Source organism: Portunus trituberculatus, unplaced genomic scaffold (genome assembly GCF_017591435.1).
Source record: "Portunus trituberculatus isolate SZX2019 unplaced genomic scaffold, ASM1759143v1 PGA_scaffold_67__1_contigs__length_338168, whole genome shotgun sequence".
Lineage (NCBI taxonomy): Eukaryota > Metazoa > Arthropoda > Malacostraca > Decapoda > Portunidae > Portunus > Portunus trituberculatus.
The window spans coordinates 156,095-181,907 of record NW_025541708.1 but is presented as its reverse complement, the minus strand read 5'-3'; the positions used below and the strand labels follow the sequence as shown (position 1 = coordinate 181,907).

At 41.8% G+C, this 25,813-nt stretch overlaps 1 protein-coding gene across 1 annotated transcript in view; it reads left to right on the top strand.

Annotated features, from left to right (window-relative positions):
• The window catches only part of LOC123501004 (serine-rich adhesin for platelets-like), a 150,534-nt gene extending 146,741 nt beyond the window's left edge, over positions 1 to 3,793 (top strand). Inside the window, exon 13 of the mRNA XM_045249559.1 lies at positions 477 to 3,793. Coding sequence (XP_045105494.1) covers positions 477 to 3,461 — 2,985 coding nt within the window. The 3' untranslated portion in view covers positions 3,462 to 3,793. The remainder of the gene's footprint in view (positions 1 to 476) is intronic.
• The last annotated feature ends 22,020 nt before the right edge of the window (positions 3,794 to 25,813 follow it).

Below are 25,813 nucleotides of genomic sequence, written 5' to 3'. Positions count from 1 at the left end.
TAACGAGCCAACTTTTTTTTTTATCTTTATTTCCTTTTTTTTTATTTTACTTATATTTACCTATTTTCACATTTGTTTCGTTTCTTGGTACTTGTTTGTGCTCTTGTTCTTTTTTTTCTCCTCTGTTTTCTCATCACCCTCATCTTTCTTTTATCACTCTTCTCTTATCTTTTCCTCTATTATCTTTTTATTCATCAGTGTTTCACTTTATCTGTATTTATTCTTCCCTATAAAGTTTTCCCACAACACTTTACCTTTATAACCCTTAAAGTATTTATCTCCTAACCGTTTTCTGTACTGTTTTTTTTTTTTTCTTGCGGAGATGTACGAGTCCCACCAGTTTCTTTTTCTTATATCATTGTAACTTTTCCTTACATTTTTGCGTAACAATGCAATCCTCTACATACAGCTGCACGAATTCAGATCGTCTTGTAACAGTCTTTATGCATCACGGTAACAGTCCTCCTTTTATGCAGGTAAACGGAGAGGAGGTTGTCAGCTCTCACCTGTGTGCCAATGGCGTTATCCACGTGATCAACAAGGCATTTATGCCAGAGTCCTACACTTCCACCGTGCAACACGAGACCTATGGGGAGACCGAAGGTATGCTGGGCTTTCCTCTCCCCTCCAGAACTTCCAACAGCAGGACATATAAGGTCTCCTTTGCCAAGAGATACAACGGCTTGAATCAGGACCTATCCGGCGTGGCCCAAGGTACTAGTGACGACTCCATGCCTGCCCGTGCCTCCGGTAGGAAGACGGTCAAGCGGGGGAGAGGTGGGGGATCATTCGGTACCTCTTCCTCCTCGACTACTTTACCTCCCCCAGCCGCTGTTTCCCTCACTTCTATCCCCGCACTCTCCTCGCCCACCTCAAAAGACACGGTGGAAGACACGCACCTCGAAAGTACGAGGCATGACGCTCTAGAGGACGAGGTTTCTGCTAACACTCTCAGTGCATCTTCGGAAGGTCCGCGTGATCCTAATGATGAGTTAGTGCATTATAATGAACCAGGTCTCCGCGACGGCCACGGTTCGCGCCCAAGATACCCAAAGGGATCCTTCTCCATCAAAGATGGATTCCATTCTTCAACTTCATATGATCCTTCTGTTACCACATCTTCCACCATCACCTCTACCGTCACATCCTCCTCCCACTCCACCTCCATCCATGGAGTACAGGAAGATGCAGAGGAGCTAAAGGAGAAGCAGTTAGTGGATAGCGGTCAGCGAGGAGCAGGAGGAAGAGGAGAAGGAGGAGAAAGAGATTCTTTGGACACCTCTCATCGTACTTATCATCCTGATTTATATGGAAGCTCCTTTCCAGAATCCACATCTAAACGACCATATGACTCAGATTTAGATAGAGGCTCCTCCACCTCCTCTTCCAAATCCCGTCGTCGATATGACCCTGATTTAGATTCTTCCATGCTTCGTCGTGAAAATGACCCTGATAGAAATGAAGATTCTTCCTCATCTACGTCTTCCTCCTCTACATCTCGGCGTCGATATGATCCTGTCTTAGATAGATATAACACTGATTTAGATAGAAACCATTCCTCTCTCTCTTCTTCCTCTTCATCCTCTATCTCTTCCTTTGAATCCACATCCCATCGTCGATACAATCCTAACTTCAATAACTCAAATAGAAACCTCTCCTCCTCCTCTTCCTTTGATTCATATACGCCCCGTCGTCGATATGATTCTGGAGTGAATAGAGGCTCCTCCTCTTCCTCCTCCTCTTCTTCCTCCACATCTCGTCGTCGCTATAGTCCTGATCTTGACCACGGTTCTATCTCCACCTCATCATCATCATTTTCTCGTCATCATGAACCAGACGTAGACACCGGGCACTCCACTTCATCGTCCTTCTCCATCGAACACTCCACCACCAGGACTAGGTTTGAGTCTCCATCAGGTAACTCTTCCCCACTGGCAGTCCCTCCACGCCTCCCTGGTGGCCAAGACAGCGCCAGTAGATCCTTCCACACCAATTACACTCGCTACTCTAGTCAGGACAGGAGTACCAGCCACTCCCAGAGCACTTCTACTACTGACATGGCTGGGAGTACTACCACGCTAGAAAGATCAAATACGGACTTAAGGGATGTCGCTGCTAATCGAAGGGACTTTGGTTCCAGCTTAAGTAGGCCCAGAACTGACGAAACGGAGGTCAGTATTGATTCAAGCAGGACTAATATCAGGGGTTCCACTACTGATGTCAGGGGCTCCACTACTGGTGTCAGAGACTCTAGTCCAGATATAAGGAGTTCTGGTATTGAATTAAGATCTGATGGTAATATAAGAGATTCAAATATTGATTTGAGGGGTTCTAGTGACTCAAAGAATTCCGTTAATGATTCAAGACGGACTGACACCGTAATAAAGGGATCCAGTACTAATAGAAGGGTGTCAAACACCAATACTAATTTGAGGGGTTCAAACTCTGGTGTAAGGGAATCTAATACTATACTGAAGGGATCTACCACAGAGCTTAGAGGGTCAGGTAGGGCGACAGGAAGCAGCGGACCCACCATGCAAAGGGAGATGGACACCCACGTAGGAGATATAAGTAATGTCGGGGCCTCGAGTGGATATACGACCACCTCGTCCAGGATATACAGTTACGAGTATTCGGGTGGGACAGGCGGTCACGATCCTTATTCCAAACCCTCTACCAGCAGTCCGTCTTTGCGCCCATCCCCCTCTGCCAGGGACAGTACAGCAAGGCCTACAACAACAGGGGGTCGCAGGTTCAGCTACGTGGGCCACCGCTACGGGCAAGATGTGGTAGGTCACACCAATCAGCTGTCAGAGATTCCGAGACCCTCGCCCCTCCCTTACCACTTGGGGACAGAGGGGCACGGAATCTACGGGCGAGAAGTAGCTGGTATTCGTTCTCTGGGTGAGGAATCTGGAAGCGTGAGGGCTTTAGAAGGGGGAGTAAGCGGGGGTGGTGAGGGGGTTGGTAAGAGTGTTTACAAGTATAGCAAGACTTCCCACGTGCAACAGCACCTCCACGGACCCCACGCGCTACAGCCTAGAACAAACATGCACAGTGCCAGCAGCGGGCGCAGCACAACAACTATCGGCAGCGTGCGGAGCAGCACCAAGCGACGTTACAACATAACAAAGACCTCTTACTCGTATTCTGTTCCGGTGCTTAGTTCCCGCTTCCCGCCACCCATCCGCTCCGGTGATAACAAGTTAGGCTCCTTGTCTCCTGTTTCAGCTTACGCTTTCACAGGAGACGATGACATGTACGCCGATGGCACGGAGTTCGCAGAACTGAAGGGTGTTGGCTTGGAAAGCATGACGCGGCAGGAGGCGCGAGAGCTGCGCCGCCGCTTCCGGAAAAAGCGGCATCACAAGCGACGGGGCAGCGCGAAGGGCAGGCGGCGGCGGGGTAGACGAGGGAGAAGGAACCAAAGTCACCAAAAGACCACCAAGGTTGAGGCATAGGATTAGCGCAGTGCCCTGCCTTGCGGAGTGCCACAGACCTGATCCATCCACCCCATGCCCCTCCCCATGCATCCCTCCAATGCACCATCCACCCACCTACCGCCTAGCTGGCACCCATCGCTTGCCCGTCCCCAGCCTCTTACACCCTCTGCCACATTCGCATGTCAACAATGACAATAAAGAAGCTGAGAAAAAATTAACGTATTGTTAAGACAGTTTAGAATGCTAGTATGCTATAGAAAATATATCCCTACTGTATTTTATACGTTGACAATATAAGAGAAATTATTATATATTGTAGAGCCTATATTAGTATTATAATTATTATTATAATTATTATTATTATTATTATTATTATTATTATTATTATTATTATTATTATTATTATTATTATTATTATCATTATTATTATTATTATTATTATTATTATTATTATTATTATTATTATCAATATAAGGATTATTATTATTATTATTATTATTATTATTATTATTATTATTATTATTATTATTATTATTATTATTATTGTTATTATAATTATTATCATTACTATTATTATTATTATCGTTATTATTATTATCATAATAATTATTATCATCATCACTTTTGTTATTATTGTCATTAGTTTGTACTACTTATAATACCAGAGGTGTTATCATGATCTTCAGGAATGTTCCTCGAGTGAGTGACACTCGAGCGCCTGTGCCACCCAGAAGTACATAACCGGCTGACTGTTACCTCACCTGACCAGTGTTCTTGTCTTTGTTTATCTCGTGGACAAGAGCGAGAATAAACGTCATGTCCCGTCGCCTGGTGTTCCCTCGGGGCCGCCTCGGTAGTGGCGCTTTAGTCATAAGTTAGTAACACCTTAACTCTCCCTAATTATCTTAATAAATTTTTGGAGATTCCTATTTTCTCTTTGGCCTTTCAACTCATGCTTATTTTCAGCTGATATATCTGTCTATCTATTTATATATGTATCTGTCTGGCAATCCCATATAGGATGGCCAAGACAAACCACTAGACACTCACGCAAACATCATTCAAACATCATTCTTCGTATGACTAACGTGATTATGAAGTGCAAAGCCATGCAGTGTGGTCTCCGCTGTGGCGTAATGCGGATAGCATCAGTAAATGTTGGCGGTGTATACACTTCAGTTTCATATATATATATATATATATATATATATATATATATATATATATATATATATATATATATACACACACACATGTAATCTTAGAATAAAACTCCTATCATTAAAAAATCCTCTCACTGCAAAGGTGCACATTATAAGTGAATCTAACTACGGAAGATGTATGAAGTGGTATGTACTTTTTAAATGTCGGATCACGCTATACATCACTTCCTGACGAACCAAGAATGAAAATATGTTTATTCGACCCAGACCTCGAAATTGAGTTCTTAATATCATTGTTACCCCTAATGTGACTGCCGTCTTCTACGAAAACCGCTAGATAATCTTATTTCTTATATTCTTAAAAAGCGTTTATTTACCATTATTCAGAGGGTTTTAAATGCCAGCGTGCCATATACCTGCCCACCTGATTTTGAATCTCATCATTTTCAAAGTTTTTTTTTTTTTTTTTTTTTTTTTATTAATAGATTTGGAGTTTCAGTTGACAACATCACTGATGAACCGTGAAGGAGGGTTGGGTTACCAGGCACCAAGGGTCCAACAGGGCCGCAGCCATGATTCACAGCTCACCCACAGCTCAGCCACTTAGTGTCCAGTGAGTGTATCTGTACTCCGTTATCCAACATAGTTTAATTTCTTTTGCATTTTTCTTTAACGAGATTGGAAGGATGACTCGTTTCTTTAAAGCAAAGCGTGCTTGACTAGAAGTGGCAAGGGAGATGTTCGTGATGACCTCCAATCACCCAGTAGGTACGAGCTCATGTAACCGCCCAGCCTCATCCCATACCTCTTCTACCTCTCAACAGTCACCTCCACCACAAGTCCTTGTTGAGTCCCACCAAACAACGAAAAAGGATTTACAAATCCCATTATTCCATCTCACAATGCTGCTCTTCTAAGAAGATGAGAAATATATATATCTTGTTCCCAATTAGAAACACCTGCTTGCAGGGTATGCAGTAAATGCTTAGGGAAGATAAACAAGGCAAATCTTTTTTTGTTTTTTAACTGTTGGGAAGTGTCAGCAATAGTATCGCATCGGTCAATATATGATGTTGGACATGAGAGACAGATGACATGTCTTAACTGCAAGGTCTTTTGTGAGGCTGTAATATGATAATAAACCATGGTTTCCTTTTGTTTATATCTCTTTTACCTTAATGTATGTAACGATTTATCAGAAAAAATTACATACAGAACTGTGTTTGCACACTTCTCAGAAGAAAACGGTTCGTATCTCAAAAAATAAATCTGTTGTCCTCCAAGATAAGATAATGGATATGTAAAGGTATTGTTGGAAAAAAAAAAGGTAATATCTCCCCAATCATAGATGTAAATAAAAGGCTCTTCATAATTTGCAATTTTTTTTTATTGCCAAAAAATGAAAAAAAAGTATTATTTGTTCTTTTAGTTAAATGTCTTATGAAAATTCTATTTTTGGTGAAGTAGGTACGTGTATGCATTTTATCGTCAGTAAATTTTATAGAATTTGGTTGAAAAACAAGTCAGAAGAAGATAAATTTACCAGCTATTTGTTTTCACAATGTGTAATTTTTTTTTTTATGAAACTAATAGACGAAGCAGAATCAAAATTGGGGATTTATTACCGCAGGTAATATGGTACACATACACACACACACACGCCCGGTAGCTCAGTGCTTAGTGCGCTGGCTTCACAAGCCAGAGGACCGGGGTTCGATTCCCCGGCCGGGTGGAGATATTTGGGTGTGTCTCCTTTCACGTGTAGCCCCTGTTCACCTAACAGTGAGTAGGTACGGGATGTAAATCGAGGAGTTGTGACCTTGTTGTCCCGGTGTGTGGTGTGTGCCTGGTCTCAGGCCTATCCAAAGATCGGAAATAATGAGCTCTGATCTCGTTCCGTAGGGTAATGTCTGGCTGTCTCGTCAGAGACTGCAGCAGATCAAACAGTGAAACACACGCTTGGTAGCTCTGAACTCGTTCCGTAGGGTAGCGACTGGCTGTCTCGTCAGAGACTGCAGCAGATCAAACAGTGAAACACACACACACACACACACACACACACACACACACACACACACACACAAAAATCGTGAAGATTGAACCAAAAATCTGAAGATTAAACAAATATGAATGTCGCCTGTAAGAGTAAAAGGTGGACTCTCTTCCTAAAGACGCCCACTGAGATATGTCACCGAACAATATCAGAAAAGTTGACCCAATGTCACCTCTTAGAGTAACAGGTGGACACTCTCTGTAATTAAAGAAGACCGCTGAACTGCCAGTTCCCGAATATTATCGAGAAAGTAAGCCAAAACAATGTGATAAATATCTTGAAACCCCCTTTTTAAATGAGTCTAGGTTATAGGTAGGTGGAAATGCAAAAGCAGGTAGGGAGTTCCAGAGTTTACCGAAGAAAGGTATGAATTATTGAGAGTACTGGTTAATTCTTGCAGTAGTGAGGTGGATAGAATAGGGTGAGGAAATAAAGTTTTGTGCTGTATAAGGCGACGAGGGGAGGGGAGGCATACAGTTAGTAAGATAGGAAGAGCAGTTGGTATGAAAGTAGAGGTAAAAGATAGCAAGAGATGCAACATTAAGTCGCTAAGAAAGAGACTAAAAACAAGCAATCAGATGAGAGGTTGTTGATAAGACGAAAAACTGTCACAATATCTTTCATTGAGTCACAATCAATTAATCAATCAATCAGTTCCTGTGGCACCCAGGGGGTTGCTTAGGGCCTTGATGAATTCCAGCCACCACCATCTATCTTGTGCGACTCCAACATTCCACACCGACCTCTCGCCTCATCGTACGCACCCACGTTTAATTTGGCGTACCTCTTCCTCTTCTTCCTCTCATTTGCCAGCCTCACAATCTCTTCCTCCTTTCTGTAAACGTGGCCTAGCCATTTCCATCGTGACAATCTAATATAGTCATCAATTAGTTGTTCCCCTATTATTTCTCTAAGTCTTTCATTTGAAACCCAATGTTACCACTTTTTTTTTATGTTGAGAAGAGGGCCAAGGACAAAAAAAAAAAAAAAAAAAACATTAAAAAAAAGGTCCACTTGAGTTTTGGCTCTCTACAAAGAGGTAAAGCGTCAGCCAAAATTAGGGAGCAAATGCTTCGATACCTCCCTCTTAAAAGAAGACAAGTCGTAGGAAGTCGGAAATGCAGATGCAGAGAGGGAGTTCCAGAGTTTACCAGTGAAAGGTATGAATAATTGAGAGTACTGGTTAAATCTTGCGTTAGAGAGTTGGACAGAATAGGAATGAGAGGAAGAAGAAAGCCTTGTGCAGCAAGGCTGCAGTAGGAGGGAGAAGACATACACTTAGCAAGATCATTAGAACAGTTAGTATGAAAATGGCGATAAAAGATAGAGAGAGATGCAACATTTAGGCGGTGAGAAAGAGGCTGAAGATAGTTAATCAGAGGAGGGGAGTTGATGAGAAGAAAAGCTTTTGATTCCACCCTATCTAGTAAAACTGTGTGATTGGAAACCCCTAAACATGCGAAGAGTACTGCATACAGGGGCAGATAAGGGCCTTATACAGAGTAAGCAGTTGGAGAGGCGAGAAAAACTGGAGGAGACGCCTCAGAACACCTAACTTCATAGAAGCTGTTTTAGCAAGAGATGAGATGTGAAGTTTCCAGTTAAGATTATGAGCAAAGGACAGACCGAGGATATTCATTGTGGAAGAGGAGACAGTTGAGTGTCATTGAAGAAGAGGGATAGTTGTCTGGAAGGTTGTGTCGAGTTGATAGATGGAGGAATTGAGTTTTGAGGCATTGAAAACTACTAGATTTTCTCTGCCCCAATCGGAAATCTTAGAAAGATCGGAAGTCAGGCGTTCTGTGGCGTCCCTGCGTGATCTGTTGACTTCCTGAAGGGTTGGTCGTCTCTGAAAGGACGTGGAAAGATGTAGGGTGGTATCATCAGCGTAGGAGTGGATAGGGCAAGAAGTTTGGTTAAGAAGGTCATTAATGAATAATAGAAAGAGAGTGGGTGACAGGACAGAACCCTGAGGAACACCACTATTAATAGATTTAGGAGAAGAACAGTGGCCGTCTACCACAGCAGCAATAGAACGGTCGGAAAGGAAACTTGAGATAAAGTTGCAGAGAGAAGGATAGAAGCCGTAGGAGGGCAGTTTTGAAATCAAAGCTTTATGCCAGACTCTATCAAAAGCTTTTGATATGTCTAACGCTACAGCAAAAGTTTCACCGAAATCTCTAAAAGAGGATGACCAAGACTCAGTAAGGAAAGCCAGAAGATCACCAGTAGAGCGACCTTGACGGAAGCCATACTGGCGATCAGACAGAAGATTGTGAAGTGACAGATGTTTGAGAATCTTCCTATTCAGGATAGATTTAGACAAGAAGATTAAAGCTATAGGACGGTAGTTTGAGGGATTAGAACGGTCACCCTTTTAGGAACAGGCTGAATGTAGGCAAACTTCCAGCAGGAAGGAAAGGTAGAAGTCGATAGACAAAGTTGGAAGAGTTTGGCCAGGCAAGGTGCAAGCACGGAAGCACAGTTTTTGAGAACAATAGGAGGGACCCCATCAGGTCCATAAGCCTTCCGAGGGTTTAGGCCAGCGAGGGCATGGAAAACATCATTACGAAGAATTTTAATTGTAGACATGAAATAGTCAGAGGGAGGAGGAGAGGAGGACAAGCCCAGAATCATCCAAGGTGGAGTTGTGAGCAAAGGTTTGAGAGAAGAGTTCAGCTTTAGAGACAGAAGAGATGGCAGTGGTGCCATCAGGATGAAATAAAGGAGGAAAGATGAAGAAGTGAAGTTATTTGAGATGTTTTTGGCTAGATGCCAGAAGTCTCGACGGGAGTTTGAGTTTGAAAGATTTTGACATTTTCTATTTATGAAGGAGTGTTTGGCAAGTTGAAGAACAGACTTGGCATGATTCCGGGCAGAGATATAAAGTGCATGAGATTCAGGAGATGGAAGGCTCAAGTACCTTTTGTGGGCAACCTCTCTATCATGTATAGCACGAGAACAGGCTGAGTTAAACCAAGGTTTAGAAGGTTTAGGTTGAGAAAAGAATGAGGAAAGTATGCCTCCATGCCAGACACTATCACCTCTGTTGTGAGTTCAGCACAAAGGGATGGGTCTCTGACACGGAAACAGTAATCATTCCAGGAAAATCAATATAATACCTCTTCAGGTACCCCCGACTGGCAGAGGCAAGACGCCAGAAGCACCTTCGCTTTGTGGGATCCTGTGGAGAGATTGGAGAAATAGGACAAGATACAGAAATGAGAGTATGATCGGAGGAGTCCAACGGAGATAAAAGGGTGACAGCATGTGCAGAAGGATTAGAGGTGAAGAAGAGATCAAGAATGTTAGGAGTGTCTCCAAGACGGTCAGGAATACGAGTAGGGTATTGCACCAATTGCTCTAGGTCATGAAGGATAGCAAACTTGAAGGGTAGTTCACCAGGATGGCCAGTGAAGGAAGATGAAAGCCAAAGCTGGTGATGAACACTGAAATCTCCAAGAATGGAAATCTCTGCGTAAGGGTAGAGGGACAGAATGTGCTCCACTTTGCAAGTTAAATAGTCAAAGAATTTACTATAGTCAGAGGAGTTAGGAGTGAGATAGACAGCACAGATGACACAGATGAATTTACTCTAAAAATCCTTTGCAAGACTTTATTTTCAAAAACAAGAAATTTCTTATCCTTTTTCACCGTACTACACCATGATTCATGTCCATAGATTAACATAGGTCTGACAATAGTTTTATATTTTTTTTTATGTATGGATCGAAAAATTATTACTATTCCAAATCGCTTTAAACATTCCCATTGCTTGATTTCCCTTCTTTAATCTTTCTTCAAATTCCTCCCTTAAAGAACCGTTGCTAGACAAAAACAATGCCAAGATAGTTGAACTATTCCACTTGCTTTCCTCAATCAAGCAATCTCCCGCATTTACAATATATATATTTATAATTTCAATCTTAGAACAATTTATTTTCAATCCAGCTTTCCTTCCCTCTCTCACCAAGCAATCCAATACTCTCTACATCTTATCTGTACCCTCACTGATAAGCACAATTTCATCTGCGTAATCCAAATCCACCAACTTACGCTCATCTCTCCATACAATTCCAGCAGCTGCTTACTCGGCTACTTTCCTCACCATATAGTCTATATCCATGATGAACGATAAGGGGGATAAAATTCCACCTTGTATTACACCAGATTTAACCTCAAAGGCATCACTCAAAGACCCATCAACCACAACTTTACATTCAAATCTTGAACCAGCTTTTCTACCCACTCTGGTACTCCATAATGCTTCAAGACTTTCTTCATCATTCCTCTAGAAACACTATCAAAAACCTTCCGAAAATCAACAAAACACAAACTCAAACTAGCTTTCATCTCATTTGCTTGTTGCATCAAATGCCTAACGACAAAAATCTGGTCACTCCACCCACGTCCACTTCTAGACCCTGCTTGTTCTTCCCGCAGAATACCATCTACCGCAGGCTCCATTCCATTTCGAAAAAAAAACTCTACAAAAGACTTTCAAGACTATTAGTGGCAATGATCTCCCTCCAATTACCACAATCACTTAGATCCCCTTTCTTAGAAACCTCAACTATTACACCGTTTTTCCACTCAGATGCTAACATTTCACTATCTTGAATTGTATTAAACAATTTTGCTAACACTGAAGGCATCCACGTTTACTTTAAACATTTCTGGAAAAACCCTCATTCTCCCCTGGTACTTCGTGATGTTTTAACTGTTTTGTTGTTGTTGTTTTTTTAATTTCTCCTATAGTAAGCTCTCCACTCTCTATATCCAGATCTCTCTTCGCTGCTGGTACATCTTCTGCCAAAGGGAACTGACCTACTTAAAACTGTTTCGAAATGTTATGTAAATTACCGTGTTGATCTTTAACTGAATCTCTTTACGCTTATTAACACTATCATTTAATTCTTTGATCGACTTGTACGCAATTCTCTGTCTGAAACCTTCTCATTTATCTGTCTTTTTCTAATCTCATCTAGACAGATGTCTGGCCTTAGAGTGCAGACTCCAGTATTCTGCTCTTACCAGCTCAACCTCATGATCATCAATTCCTCCAGCCTTGCTTCTTAGTTTCGCCTTCTTTCTTTTTTCGATCATTTCCCATGTTTCCTCAGACATCTACTTCTTTCGTCCAACTCCAAGTCTTCTGCTGATCATGCAAACCGCTGCTTCCTTCACAGCACCTTTCGCATCTCCACGTCTCTTCAACACTTCTCTCTTCTTCTTTCAATGACTCTAAAATTAAGAACCTATTCCGACATTCCCACTCAAAGGCCTCCTTTTCTACTCCTTCCTTCCTAAGTAAATCACTATCTCTCCCTTATGATTTTTACGTTTAAATTTCATCTTCGCCATTACAAGTTTATGATCGCTTCCAAAATTGGCACCTCTTTTCAAAAGGACATTTAGCAAGGAACTCTTATGCTTCTTACTGATGGCAACATGATCAATTTGATTTTTATACTCCCGCACGGCGACACCCAAGTTGTCATGTATGTTTGGATGTTGAAATACAGTGCCTCTAATGACCAGTTCATTTGCCTAACAAAACTTGTGAATCTAACTCATTTTCATTCATTTCTTTTCCAACACCCATCCTTCCCATACACTCCTCAAATCCATCATTCGAATCTCCCAACACGTACTGAAGTCACCAACACGTAATAGTATGTCGTGCCCACTACATCTTGCAAACTTTTATTGAATTCATCCTCTTTGTAATCTGGCGCACTGTTTGTGGGTGCATAACAAATAAAAATGCTGATATGATTAGATTTAAATCACTCATAAAGTAGCTGCTCGTCAATAGGTTCCCATTTTGTCAATGCATTACCAGCATTTCGTCCTATCAACAAACCAATTCATTGGCAATGCATTCCATCTCTGCCAGAAACCATCAGTGTCATACCACCTTCCAAAGTCATCATGTTTACTCCAACCTCTGTTGGTCACCCAGCCAGTCTTCTCCATTACGAAGCGAGCTCAGAGCTCTTAGACACCGATCTTCGGGTAGGACTGTGACCACATCACACACAACACACACCGGGACAGCGAGGCCACAACCCCTCGAGTTACATCCCGTACATGTTTATTGCTAGGTGAACAGGGGCCACACATTAAGAGGCTTGCCCATTTGCCTCGCCGCTTCTCGGGACTCGAACCCGGACCCTCTCGATTGTGAAACGAGCGTGCTAACCACTACACTACGCGGTGTGTGTGTGTGTGTGTGTGTGTGTGTGTGTGTGTGTGTGTGTGTGTGTGTGTGTATGATCTTAGTCCTATATATGATTTCTAACATACCCACGTCCATAGGAGTGTTCCCTATAGGCTGTTGTCAGGGATCGCCGACTGTTTCAGTGTAGGGTGCAGTTAAACGCTCTCACATTTCTCTAGGTAGACTCTAAAGAAGTTTCTTTCTAAAATCACTTCTCGTGATACATCTTGATGCTTAAATGGTATAAAACATTGATTCCAACAGTTTCTACTAACAACATCCCCGGGATCTGGAGAAGCATATTGTATTTGCCATTTATAATAATTTAATGTTCATAACTATGGTCTCTTTTTTTTCTCATTTATCTATAATATCATTATCACTAGTCAGTATGTTTTCCATGCTGTCTAGTGTTCTATTTGACAAATCCTTAAAATAGTCAAGGAATAATAACTGTGCTGACAGTATATTGCGATGGCCGAAAGAGTACGGAGCCGAAATGATTGGCCGATATCATCAGACACACGACTTTTCCCAAACAACTAATAAATCCTATGGAGGAGATACGAATTTGTAGTGATGTTCTAAAAACCCAGTCTATACATTGATTGCATGAAGAACAAAAGTCTGAAAGGATGTGTTCAATTTCCAAAAAAAAAAAGAAAGCGGCAACTCAAGGAACATACTGGCAAACGATGTCAACAATCTTTGCCAGTGTCCCGCGGTAAGATCTGGCATCACAATATGGTTGTCTCTTTCACATGTATCAGAATATGCATACGGGTATGTTTACTGCATAGTTTAAATGAAAAAGAGTCATGAAGAGAGGAAAAAAATAATATTCATCCATAGATGATAATAGAGAAAAAACCGGAGACTGTATATTTTTTAGTTTGTTTTGTCATATTTCTTGCTTCCTGCTTGATGATGGTGCCTAAAATGTTTCCACTTTTTTCTAGCTGATTGCTTTTCTATAATATAAAATTAATTTGGGTGATGAATTTGGTAGGCCCCAATAGTCTGATGACGTATGCGCACACTTACACACACACACACACACACACACACACACACACACACACACACATGCATTCTTCTTTGGGAGTAGATTTTTTATAATGTCTAATGAATTTACAAAACATTTCTCATTATAAGAAGATAAAATTAAAACTATTTTGTAGCAACTAATATATTCTGACCACTTCATACGGATGTTTTAATAAGTGGACAAATAAAGATTTAGAAAAAATACATATATACACAATTTTGCTTGCAAGTTCGACCCCTCTAAAACCACATTTTGGGCGGGGTCAGTGCTTGTGACGGTACCGTTGTTGTGGTCAATGTTATGTTAGCCTGTGTGCGGGCACGTTGGTAGAAGTGACTTGCATTCGGAAACTCTCACACACTGTTTTTCTCAGGGGAGTTAATATAAACACAGCTTGGTGTATTACTATATTAAGAGTACAATTATTTACACTACACTAAGATAGTCTGTAGTCTGCACACACACACAGGACCAGATATCTCTCTCTCTCTGGCAGTCGCCAGGAGATTCGTGGCCAGCTCATGTGATCGCCAGACTCCAACTAACGTCGCTCGCCTTGTCCGTCTTTCGTCAGCAAAAACTCACTGACACCGCTGACCGGCTAATACATTTAAGAACAGTTACAAATGCATTGGTTACAATAAAGTTTAAGTATTACTTAATTATAAGTGAAAGAAATAAAATATATGTTAGTACTAAATGTATGTCTATGCTGTTGTAATTACATATATATAATCCAGCAACCATAGATTCCCGCACTGACCGGTGGGAACGGATACTGACGCAGCATAAACTCCTTAGAAAAACGCGTGCACATGAAAAAAAAACACTTATAGAAGCTTCTCGCTAAGATCAGCTTCGTTTCTCATGGCTGTGTGTAGAAACAAGGAAAAAAATAATTATACATAATTCTTACCCTAACACCACTCGGTCACATATCTGCCGCCTCCTCGCGGCACAAACAGAAGCATACATAGAAATATACTAACTGTGTACGTAGCCGTGTTAAAGTGTGCTGCAGGAAGTTCATAGTTGAGAACGAAGTCGCCGCGGAACAAACGTCACGGCAGTAAGATTAGGATAGGAATAAAGTAAATAGATGAATAAATAAATGAATACTAACATTAGGATGATGGTACTCCAAGACCTGAGCAACTTTAGAGTAAGGAAAGAAAGAAAAAATTGTACAATAAATTTGAGATTTGATGAGAAGTTGGCAGAATATTGACATTTGGGATAGATAAAATGATCGTAGTCATAACGTGGTAAAAATGTGAACTGACTGATGACTAAGAATCCTCGTATACGTTGTGCCAATCGGTTTAACAACTGTGAGAGGAAATTATTTGGGAAAAGAAATCAATGTTAGCGATGGAACGGAAATTGAATATAAATACGGATATTCAAAATATGTACCTGGAAGAACAAGGCAAGAAAGAAATGCAATGCGTTAACTTGAGCAACAATGATCTTGTACACGTTTGCCCCAAAAGGGACGAAAAACAAAGAATAGCGTCGCAGTGATACCAGTGTAAAGAAGGCGACACGCAGCTACTTGGAGTCCCTTGAGGTAGTGGTATACACGGAAATGTCTCGTGTTAACATAAAATAAATAAGACATGATGTGTTGAGTAAGAAAGCGTGAGGCAATGTGAGTAAGTCTATGACAAGAAAAAGAGAACCAGTTACGATGCTCTCGCTGGCATCAACGAGGTTTTGAATGGGGATGTGAGCAATCGCTACAGTGATAATATGACTCTATACATCCTCACCCAAAGCTGCACTAAAAAAAAAAAAAAATAGTAAAAACTGGGAAATATTTTTTTTTAAATATTAGCAACACGCCTGTAGAAGTATGCACAGGGTGTCTATCAGGGTTATGTATATAGTGGTAGCAAGTTGGCAGAGGTAAGTTAATATAGGCTTTGGAAGCCAGAGAGTGTTGTAGGTATGAAAGAAAATGAGGTAGCCAATACACCTAGTGTAAGGTCTATGGGTGGAGTAAATTGAATATTGCAGTGCCTGTGGTTATAGGAGCGCGATGAGATTGTAAGAGTGAGTAGGATGACTAGTAGGCGGGATTGCAGGGGTCGGAGGAGGACTAGTCGGTATGCAAGTGTGACTATCCAAAGCTGAATCAGAAGTCTTAGTTTTCTTGAGCCTGTCACTGTGAACCTTTTCTACAGTACTGAGAGGTGGATCGAAAACTTCAGACTTGTTACCATTACCCTTGCTGACAATTAAACGCGGACCAATGAACTTAGGGGACAATTTGGATTCCCTCGGGGGCCCTTGAACCATCACCGTATCTCCTACTTTAAAGGTGATAGGAGTTGCACGCTTGTGTATTTACGTTTCAGGAATGGTTACTTTACCTATACGCATAAAAAGAGGACTATCCATTCATTACTTGAAATTCTGTGTCACCTCTAACTTCTATCTTCCAGCTGACGGGCTTCTGGGATTGTCAGATATGAAGCTCCTTGACATGCAAGTCCTTCCAAACCATAATTCAGTCATAATTCAGAGAAAGACACTTTAGGCAATGCAGGAACCTACGCCATTATCTCTTCGCCTTGACACAATGCGTAGCGGCGGGGACAAACTTAGCGAGTCCCTCGCGTATACTGCCGTCGGTTCATGTGTCTCATCCCACTTTCACGTCACCTCTCAATTGGAGATGCGTTAAAGCCACTGTGGTGGGTAACCATGAAATTCCGGATCGCGTAGCAATGCTTATCCACATCACAGTGCTTGATGCACCAGTTAACAGTGACATATATATTCCATTGGTCCTTGTAAACTTCAGCGCCTTGCAGTGGAGTCCATACTTTCCACAGTTCAGGAAGGTAATGTAACTTCTGCGTTAGTGGTGAACGTTACGGGAGGACCAGTATGTGTGAAACATGGTCTCTACCTTGGAGACGGATTGGTTTACGATCAAAAGGTGTTGTCAACCCCCTTAGACTTTCCTAAAAGGTAGCGTACTAGATCAGTTACACGCTAAAGTAGTAATTACATTACTTTTAAGCACTAATTATAGTAAACTTGAGAAAATATCTAAGCAAGCAAAGGAAAATATACAGCTGTAATATATGGAACTCCAATTATATATCTTAGGGAAACTAGATTCTAAAAGTTAGACATACAAAATTTCTTGGTGTTATCATAAACAAAATTAGAATCTCTATAACGAACTTGAATTGGAGAAAAAATGCCCTACGATCTCTGCTTCAATGAAAAAAAGAAGTGGAATTATTGGCATATAGACATAAATTTAGTAGTGGTGCATTGCGAAACATATGGTATTCATTCACCTTCTTATTCATACATCATGTTTCTATAGCTGTGATATGATGCATTTGATCTTCCAATGAAAGAAAAAAATTACTTCAATGAGCAAAAGAAAATGATTAGGAGAATTATCTTTAGGGGGAAACATGAGTTCACTGATATGTTTTTCAATGCTTTAGAATTAATGGTAACTGGATCATTAAAATAATATATTTTATTGTGCACGATATCTATAAGAATACAGAAACTAATAAATCATTTTAAGTTTTTCTCCACAATTAAGGTGCAAAGGAAGATTTTTTCTTTTTATGTAGGAGAGTAGCCAGCCAAGGGCAACAAAATATCAAGAAAATGCCCACTTAAGTGATGGTTCTGCAAAAGAAAAGTAAAGAGTTAGCCAAAATTAAGGAACAAATATCTTGGTATCGCACTCTTAAAAGAAGTTAAGTCGTAGGAAGACGGAAATACAGAAGCAGATAGGGAATTCCAGAGTTTACCAAAGAAAGGTATGAATGAGTGAGAGTACTGGTTACCGCCTGTATTAGAGAAATAGACAGAGTAAGGATGAGAGGAAGAAGAAAACCTTGTCCACCGAGGCCGCAGGAGGAGGGGAAGCATACAGTTAGCAAGAACAGTTAGCATGAAAAGAAAGATAAAAGATGGAAAGAGATGCAACATTCCGGCGGTGAAAAAGAGGCTGAAGACAGTCAGTCAGAGAAGCTGAGATGATGAGACGAAAAGCTTTTGATTTCACCCCATCAAATAAAACTGTGTGACTTAAACATGCGAAGAGTCCTCCGTACAGGGGCGAATAAGGCCCTTGTACAGAGTTAGCTGTTGGAGGGGCGAAAAAACTGGCGGAAACGTCTCAGAACGCTTAACTTCATAGGAGTTGTTTCAGCAAGAGATGAGATGTCAAATTTCCAGTTAAGATTACGAATAAAGGGCAGACCGAGGATATTCAGTGTGGAAGAGGGAGGCAATTGAAGAGGAGATGGTTTTCTGGAAGGTTGTGTCGAGTTGATACATGTAGGGATTGAGTTTTTGAGACATTGAAGATTACTGAATTTTCTCTGCCCCAATCGAAAATCTTAGAAAGATCAGAAGGTTGTGTCGAGTTGATACATGTAGGGATTGAGTTTTTGAGACATTGAAGATTACTGAATTTTCTCTGCCCCAATCGAAAATCTTAGAAAGATCAGAAGCCAGGCGTTCTGTGCGCCCTGCGTGATCTGGTGACTTCCTGAAGGGTTGGTCGTCTCTGAAAGAACGTGGAAAGATGTAGGGTGGTATCATCAACGTAAAGTAGAAAGGGAAAGAGGTTTGGTTAAAAGATCATTAATAGACAATAGAAAGAAAGTGGGTGAAAGGACAGAACCCTGAGGAACACCACTATTAATAGATTTAAGAGAAGAACAGTGGCCGTCTACCAAAATAGCAATAGAACGGTCGGAAAGGAAACTTGAGATGAAGTTGCAGAGAAAAGGATGGAAACCGCATGAGGGCAGTTTGGAAAGCAAAGCTCTGTGACAGACTCTATCAGAAGCTTTTGATATGTCTAATGCGACAACAAAAGTTTCACCGAAATTTCTGAAAGAGGATGATCAAGACTCAGTAAAGAAAGCCAGAAGATTACCACTAGAGCGTCCCTGACGGAAGCCATACTGGCGATCAGATAGATTGTGAAGTGACAGATGTTTAAGAGGGAGGTTTCAAGACATCTGTCCCTGCCTTTTGGACCTGTAGGGTAGCTGGCCCCTAAATTTTTGTATATTTTTGTTATCCTTGGGCCTTTTTCCCCTCTTACATAAAAAAATACTACTGCTACTACTACTACTACTACTACTGCTACTACTATTACTACTACTACTACTACTACTACTACTACTACTACTACTACTACTATTTCTGCAACAACAACAGCAACTACTACTGCTACTACTACTACTACAATTACTACTACTACTACTGCAATGACTACTATTTGCATATATACATGAATAGGGAAAACATTCACATTGCTTTACGCAGACTTAAATCATACTCACTCTTATACTTTTATTTACATATATATATATATATATATATATATATATATATATATATATATATATATATATATATATATATATATATATATATATATATATATATATATATATATATATATATATATATATATATATATATATATATATATATATATATATATATACACACATACATTACAACTCTCTGATTAAATTAGTCTCAGTCCGATAAATCCTCCGTTTTCGTCACCCAGGAGGGTGATCTGCGTTAGCGGAAGGCCGGGACCCCGGCAATATGATGCCAAGGGCCGCCTCTCCTCACGATAACGCACACAGTGAGGCAGGATGTGTTTGACAGAGAGGGCGACATTGCAGGTGGAACATTATGGTGGGAAGGTGCGTGCTATGTAGGACAGCATATGGGTGGGGAGAGTGCAACCCATTTTGAGGCGTGCGAAGACCACCTCCTCTCGCCTTATGGGGCGAATGCAGGAGACCCACTCGCGCAGGGTGGGTTTCGTGGTGTGGAGGTGAAGGGTGTCCCAGTGACATCGTCAGAGGAGTTTTGCTGATGATTTAACAACTGAAAGATCACGACGGAGGTTCTACGTTCCCTTGAGTTCTGCAGCAGACCTATCTAGTAGATCTATATAGCATGTCAGCCTGTTCATTCACGCGTATACTGGAGTGTCCAGGCACCCAAACCAGTGAGATGGATTTACGACATGGATTCAACTTATTAACGATGTTGCTTTGGATTTCACTTAAATCCATGCGGCCGGACTCTATTGCCTGAAGGGCTGACATAGAGTTCGAAAAATTTATGATTGAATTATGAGCTGAATTTAAAGCATAGTCTATGGCCCTATCCTGCAGAACCCTTCTGACCGATAGCGAGGTTGTGTTATGCTTGAAAGATTAGGTTGGAGTTAGGTTAGGTTAGTTTTGATTAAACACGCTCATAAAGTCTGTCACCTAAGTATTTAGATAGATTGACTTTAAATGATAAAAAAGACTGAATGGCAACTAAGTCATCAGGAAGAAAGTTCCACAGAGCAATCTGCTTAACACTGGAAAAGCGTCTGCGAATTTCCAGTTGGGTTCAGGCATAATCTATCTTGAATTGGTGTTCTCTCGTTCTGTCAGTGGAAGGTTTGATAAAGACTTCACTAGAAGGGATGGCACAATTACCGTGAAAGATGTGCCAGTACTTTATAATGTCATGGCGTAAAAGTCTACCCTTGCATAGAATAAAGACTTAATTTCATAAGTCTTTGAGAGTAGCTGAGATGGTTCATCTCCCTTATCTGCTTAAGGCGGGTCACACTTGTCAATTTGCGACTCAAATTGCAAATCGCTAGAAGTATCGACTGAACACTTCTAGTCGGAACATGTTCCCACATAGCGACTGGGAAGTATCGGCTGGTTGGCAAGAAGTTAATGTAAACAAACAGCTACTCAAAAGATATCTTCCTCTGGTGGTGATGACGCTTGCGATCAAATTAAATCATCACAAGTATTCAGTCCTCACCTCCAACAACACTCAGCACGGAACGAAGCAGTCATCGGAAAGTGGCAGCTGCCTCATCGAACGCCGAGTTGCATAAGCTTTTTTTGCAGTAGAATTGACTTCTAGGATTCCAGAATTATGCTCTTCTTCCTTCACCAACTCCAAAATCTTCTTTACATCGACACCGCATTTTTAAACCTTTCTCCGTGACATTATAACGTAAACAGTGTTTTGCGATATTCATTCAGAAACTTGCAATTTCAGTCGCAAATTGACACGTGTGAACCTACCTTTAGTCCAGCGTCTTTGAACTGATTTTATTGAGCGCATATTCTCTATATAGCCAGTATTCCAGACAGATGCTGCATATTCACAGCACACACACAATAGCACATTTGTAGACATTCATTGCTAAGCCCCAGGATGAAGAGGCTCTTTGGAAGCAATCATTATCCCTTTGACAGATGGCCATGTCATGCAGTATGTTGTGAGAAGTGTCAGTCTTGATAGCAAGGTAAATATTCAGGTAATCAGCAAAGATCTTAGTACTAGTAGTAATGTTGTGGGTTAGAAAATTTACATAGAAAAGAGAAAGAAGTGGTCCCAGAACTGAACCCTGAGGCACACCACTTTGTACATCATAACCCTAACTAAACTGATGGTCCGCCAGCACATTCATTACTCTACCAGTTAAGAACTCTTTAATGTAACTGAGGACCTTACCAGTGATTCCCAAATTACCTAGCTTATCCAAAAGTATGGTATGACAAATTACATCTAAAGCTTTCGAAAATTCAAACAATATAAAATCTATATTAAAATAATTATCTAAGAATCGAGTTATTTCGTTTTATGTCAAGATCAATTATTGGTCCCCAGTGGAACGTCCAGCACGAAATCTAAATTGATCATTGATTAATAGGTCATTAATAGGTCATTATGAATTTACACAGGAGCCGTTCGAGACTTAACGCACACAGAGGTTAGGGTCTATAGTTGAGAGGGTCATGTCTAGATCCTTTCTTATAGATAGAGAACTTTTCCAAATAGAGGGCAGAGAACTGGTATTATAGAACTTCTGAAAAATGCAAAATAAAGGATAAGCTAGTTCAGACCTGCATGATTTAGGCTAATGTGAATTAATACCATTTGGGCCCATAGATGAGGTCACATCCAAGTTACATAGAACAGATTCATTATCAACAGATGTTATTTCCAGACCTCCAATATTACCATGATGGTGATGCAGAGGCCATTCATTGCCTCTGATTGATTTCTTGAATTTTGAAACATTCTCTCTCTCTCTCTCTCTCTCTCTCTCTCTCTCTCTCTCTCTCTCTCTCTCTCTCTCTCTCTCTCTCTCTCTCTCTCTCTCTCTCTCTCTCTCTCTCTCTCTCTCTCTCTCTCTCTTTTTTTTTTTTTTTTTTTTTTTTTTTTTACTTTATTACATATTTTTTATACATTGGTGAGTCAAGAGCTTCAGTAGGGTTGCTGAGAACTATCTTTGACATGGAATTAAATACACGGAACAACTAAAATATGCAAAACTAAATTACCAATTATACAGACACGTACAGTACATGTGCTATTTACATGCTATGGTTGTTTAATCCATGCATTGGCAGCAGACTTAAAGGTGTGTAGGGAGGTGGTGTAGTGAAGCTGTGTCTGCATAACCAGATGGTTCCACATTCGCGTATAACGTGGAAGGAAGGAGCGAAGGAAGGTCTCCGTCCTAGCAAAAGGGACGACGAGTTGGTGAACCCTGGATGTGGCAGCTCTGGTGGTGTGGCCATGTGGCTGTGCCCAGGGCTGGCGGAGTGCAGTCAGGTGCGGGGCGCCTTGCTTATGTGTCTTGTAGATGACACACAACCCTGCCACATCACGACGCTGCTGAAGAGGCTGCATGGTAGGGGACGGCTGGTCTGGCGGGGCCTTTAGACGTATCAGGCGTTGTGCTCGATGCTGGATCTTGTCTAGAAGGCTTAAGTATGAGGGGGGGCAGGACAACCAGGTGAGAGGGCATACTCCATAAGGGGGCGGACTTGAGCTGCATATAGGGTGGAGATTCCCTGGGAGTCGAGGAGATGTGAGACGCGCCGGATGCAGCTAAGTTTCCATGCGGCTTTCTTGGCTATAGTCCTGACGTGTCCAGTGAAGGTCAGGGCACTGTTCATTTCCACACCAAGTATGGAGATGGAAGCCTGCAGGGGTAACGCCCTTCCATCAAGTAAGATGGTGGGTGTGTCAGGGGGGGAGTGTCGTCGGGAAACCAGCATCACCTCTCTCTCTCTCTCTCTCTCTCTCTCTCTCTCTCTCTCTCTCTCTCTCTCTCTCTCTCTCTCTCTCTCTCTCTCTCTCTCTCTCTCTCTCTCTCTCTCTCTCTCTCTCTCTCTCTCTCTCTCTCTCTCTCTCTCTCTCTCTCTCTCTCTCTCTCTCTCTCTCTCTCTCTCTCTCTCTCTCTCTCTCTCTCTCTCTCTCTCTCTCTCTCTCTCTCTCTCTCTCTCTCTCTCTCTCTCTCTCTCTCTCTCTCTCTCTCTCTCTCTCTCTCTCTCTCTCTCTCTCTCTCTCTCTCTCTCTCTCTCTCTCTCTCTCTCTCTCTCTCTCTCTCTCTCTCTCTCTCTCTCTCTCTCTCTCTCTCTCTCTCTCTCTCTCTCTCTCTCTCTCTCTCTCTCTCTCTCTCTCTCTCTCTCTCTCTCTCTCTCTCTCTCTCTCTCTCTCTCTCTCTCTCTCTCTCTCTCTCTCTCTCTCTCTCTCTCTCTCTCTCTCTCTCTCTCTCTCTCTCTCTCTCTCTCTCTCTCTCTCTCTCTCTCTCTCTCTCTCTCTCTCTCTCTCTCTCTCTCTCTCTCTCTCTCTCTCTCTCTCTCTCTCTCTCTCTCTCTCTCTCTCTCTCTCTCTCTCTCTCTCTCTCTCTCTCTCTCTCTCTCTCTCTCTCTCTCTCTCTCTCTCTCTCTCTCTCTCTCTCTCTCTCTCTCTCTCTCTCTCTCTCTCTCTCTCTCTCTCTCTCTCTCTCTCTCTCTCTCTCTCTCTCTCTCTCTCTCTCTCTCTCTCTCTCTCTCTCTCTCTCTCTCTCTCTCTCTCTCTCTCTCTCTCTCTCTCTCTCTCTCTCTCTCTCTCTCTCTCTCTCTCTCTCTCTCTCTCTCTCTCTCTCTCTCTCTCTCTCTCTCTCTCTCTCTCTCTCTCTCTCTCTCTCTCTCTCTCTCTCTCTCTCTCTCTCTCTCTCTCTCTCTCTCTCTCTCTCTCTCTCTCTCTCTCTCTCTCTCTCTCTCTCTCTCTCTCTCTCTCTCTCTCTCTCTCTCTCTCTCTCTCTCTCTCTCTCCACTCTCTCTCTTTCACAGTCTCTCTCTCTCTCTCTCTCTCTCTCTCTCTCTCTCTCTCTCTCTCCATAGACACAAATACACATGCACTATGACCACCACAGCTGCAGCCCTGGAGACCACCTTTCATTAGGCATTAATTGGCTGCACACAGGCTCACTTTTTTTCTTCCCTCCCTCAGACCACGCCCCTCCCTTACCTTCTCTTGGCTTTTTCTGCACTCTTTTATCTTCCCGTCCCGTCCTGTCCCATCGCCTAACCCCATTGCGGCTGCCTCTCCTTCGTTCCTTTCATCTGTTTCTATGTTCTACAGTATGTGTGTGTATGTGTGTGTGTGTGTGTGTGTGTGTGTGTGTGTGTGTGTGTGTGTGTGTGTGTGTGTGTGTGTGTGTGTGTGTGTGTGTGTGTGTGTGTGTGTGTGTGTGTGTGTGTGTGTGTGTGTGTGTGTGTGTGTGTGTGTTTCATGTTTTTTTTTTTTTTTGTCTTTCTAGTTTTTTGTTTTACATTTTTTTTTTCTATTATCCCTTTTTATTTCTTTTCTTTTTTTCCTTTTCTATTTCTCTCTCTCTCTCTCTCTCTCTCTCTCTCTCTCTCATAAACCTTACCAGTCATTAGAAACTCACTTTACCCTGCAGTCGCCGCCAAAAAAAAAAAACACACACACACACACACACACACACACACACACACACACACACACACACAGCCAACTTGCCTAAGATGCACGGCTTTCCCACGCGGAGGGAAAAAAAGAGGGTGGGAGAGGGAGTGTGAGAGAGAGGGAAGGAGGCCTGCTTTTAGAGAGTGAAATGTGTATCTTTCTCTCTCACTTTCTCTCTCTCTCTCTCTCTCTCTCTCTCTCTCTCTCTCTCTCTGACAACGCAACACCTGTGGAGAGGTGTTGCGTTGTAGATAAAGAGAGATAAAAAAGGAAAAGAAAAGAAGAGGAGAGGGAAAGGGAGATAAGGAGGTGGGGTTTTTCATATTTTTCTCCTGCAGTCCCGCCCTTCCTCCTTTATCCGTTCTGCACTTCTTCACACTTCCCTGCACCTGGAAAGGGAAATATAGATAATGATGAGGATGGTGGTAATGTGAGGTGACAGAGGCAACGGGAAAGGAGGAGGAAGAAGACAGACAAAGGTAACAGAACATGCGGAAGAGAAGGAGGAGACGTAGGGTGAATGAGTGGCGTATGTAATAAATAAGGAGGAGGATGAAGAGGAGGAACATCACCAACAGTAGAAGCAGGAGCAGGAAGACGAGGAGAAGGTGGTTGTATTTGTAATAGTGACAGTCATGGTGGCGATGATGGTTGATAGTGTAGATAACAGTACAGTAGTGTTAGTAATAGCGTAGTAGTTATTTCTGTACTATTAGTACTACTACTACTACTTCTATTGCTACTACTACTACTACTACTACTACAACTACTACTACTACTACCACTACTTCTACCACTACTACTACTACTACTACTACTACTGCTACTACTACTACTACTACTGTTGCTGCTACTGCTGCTACTGCTACTGCTGCTGCTACTACTACTGCTACTACTACTACTACTACTGCTACTACTGCTGCTGCTGCTGCTACTACTGCTACTACTACTACTACTGCTACTGCTACTGCTGTTGTTGCTTGCTGCTGCTGCTGCTACTGCTACTGCTACTGCTGCTACTGCTGCTATCCGTTCTTAACTGCTGCTACTATTATTACTGCTGCTGCTATA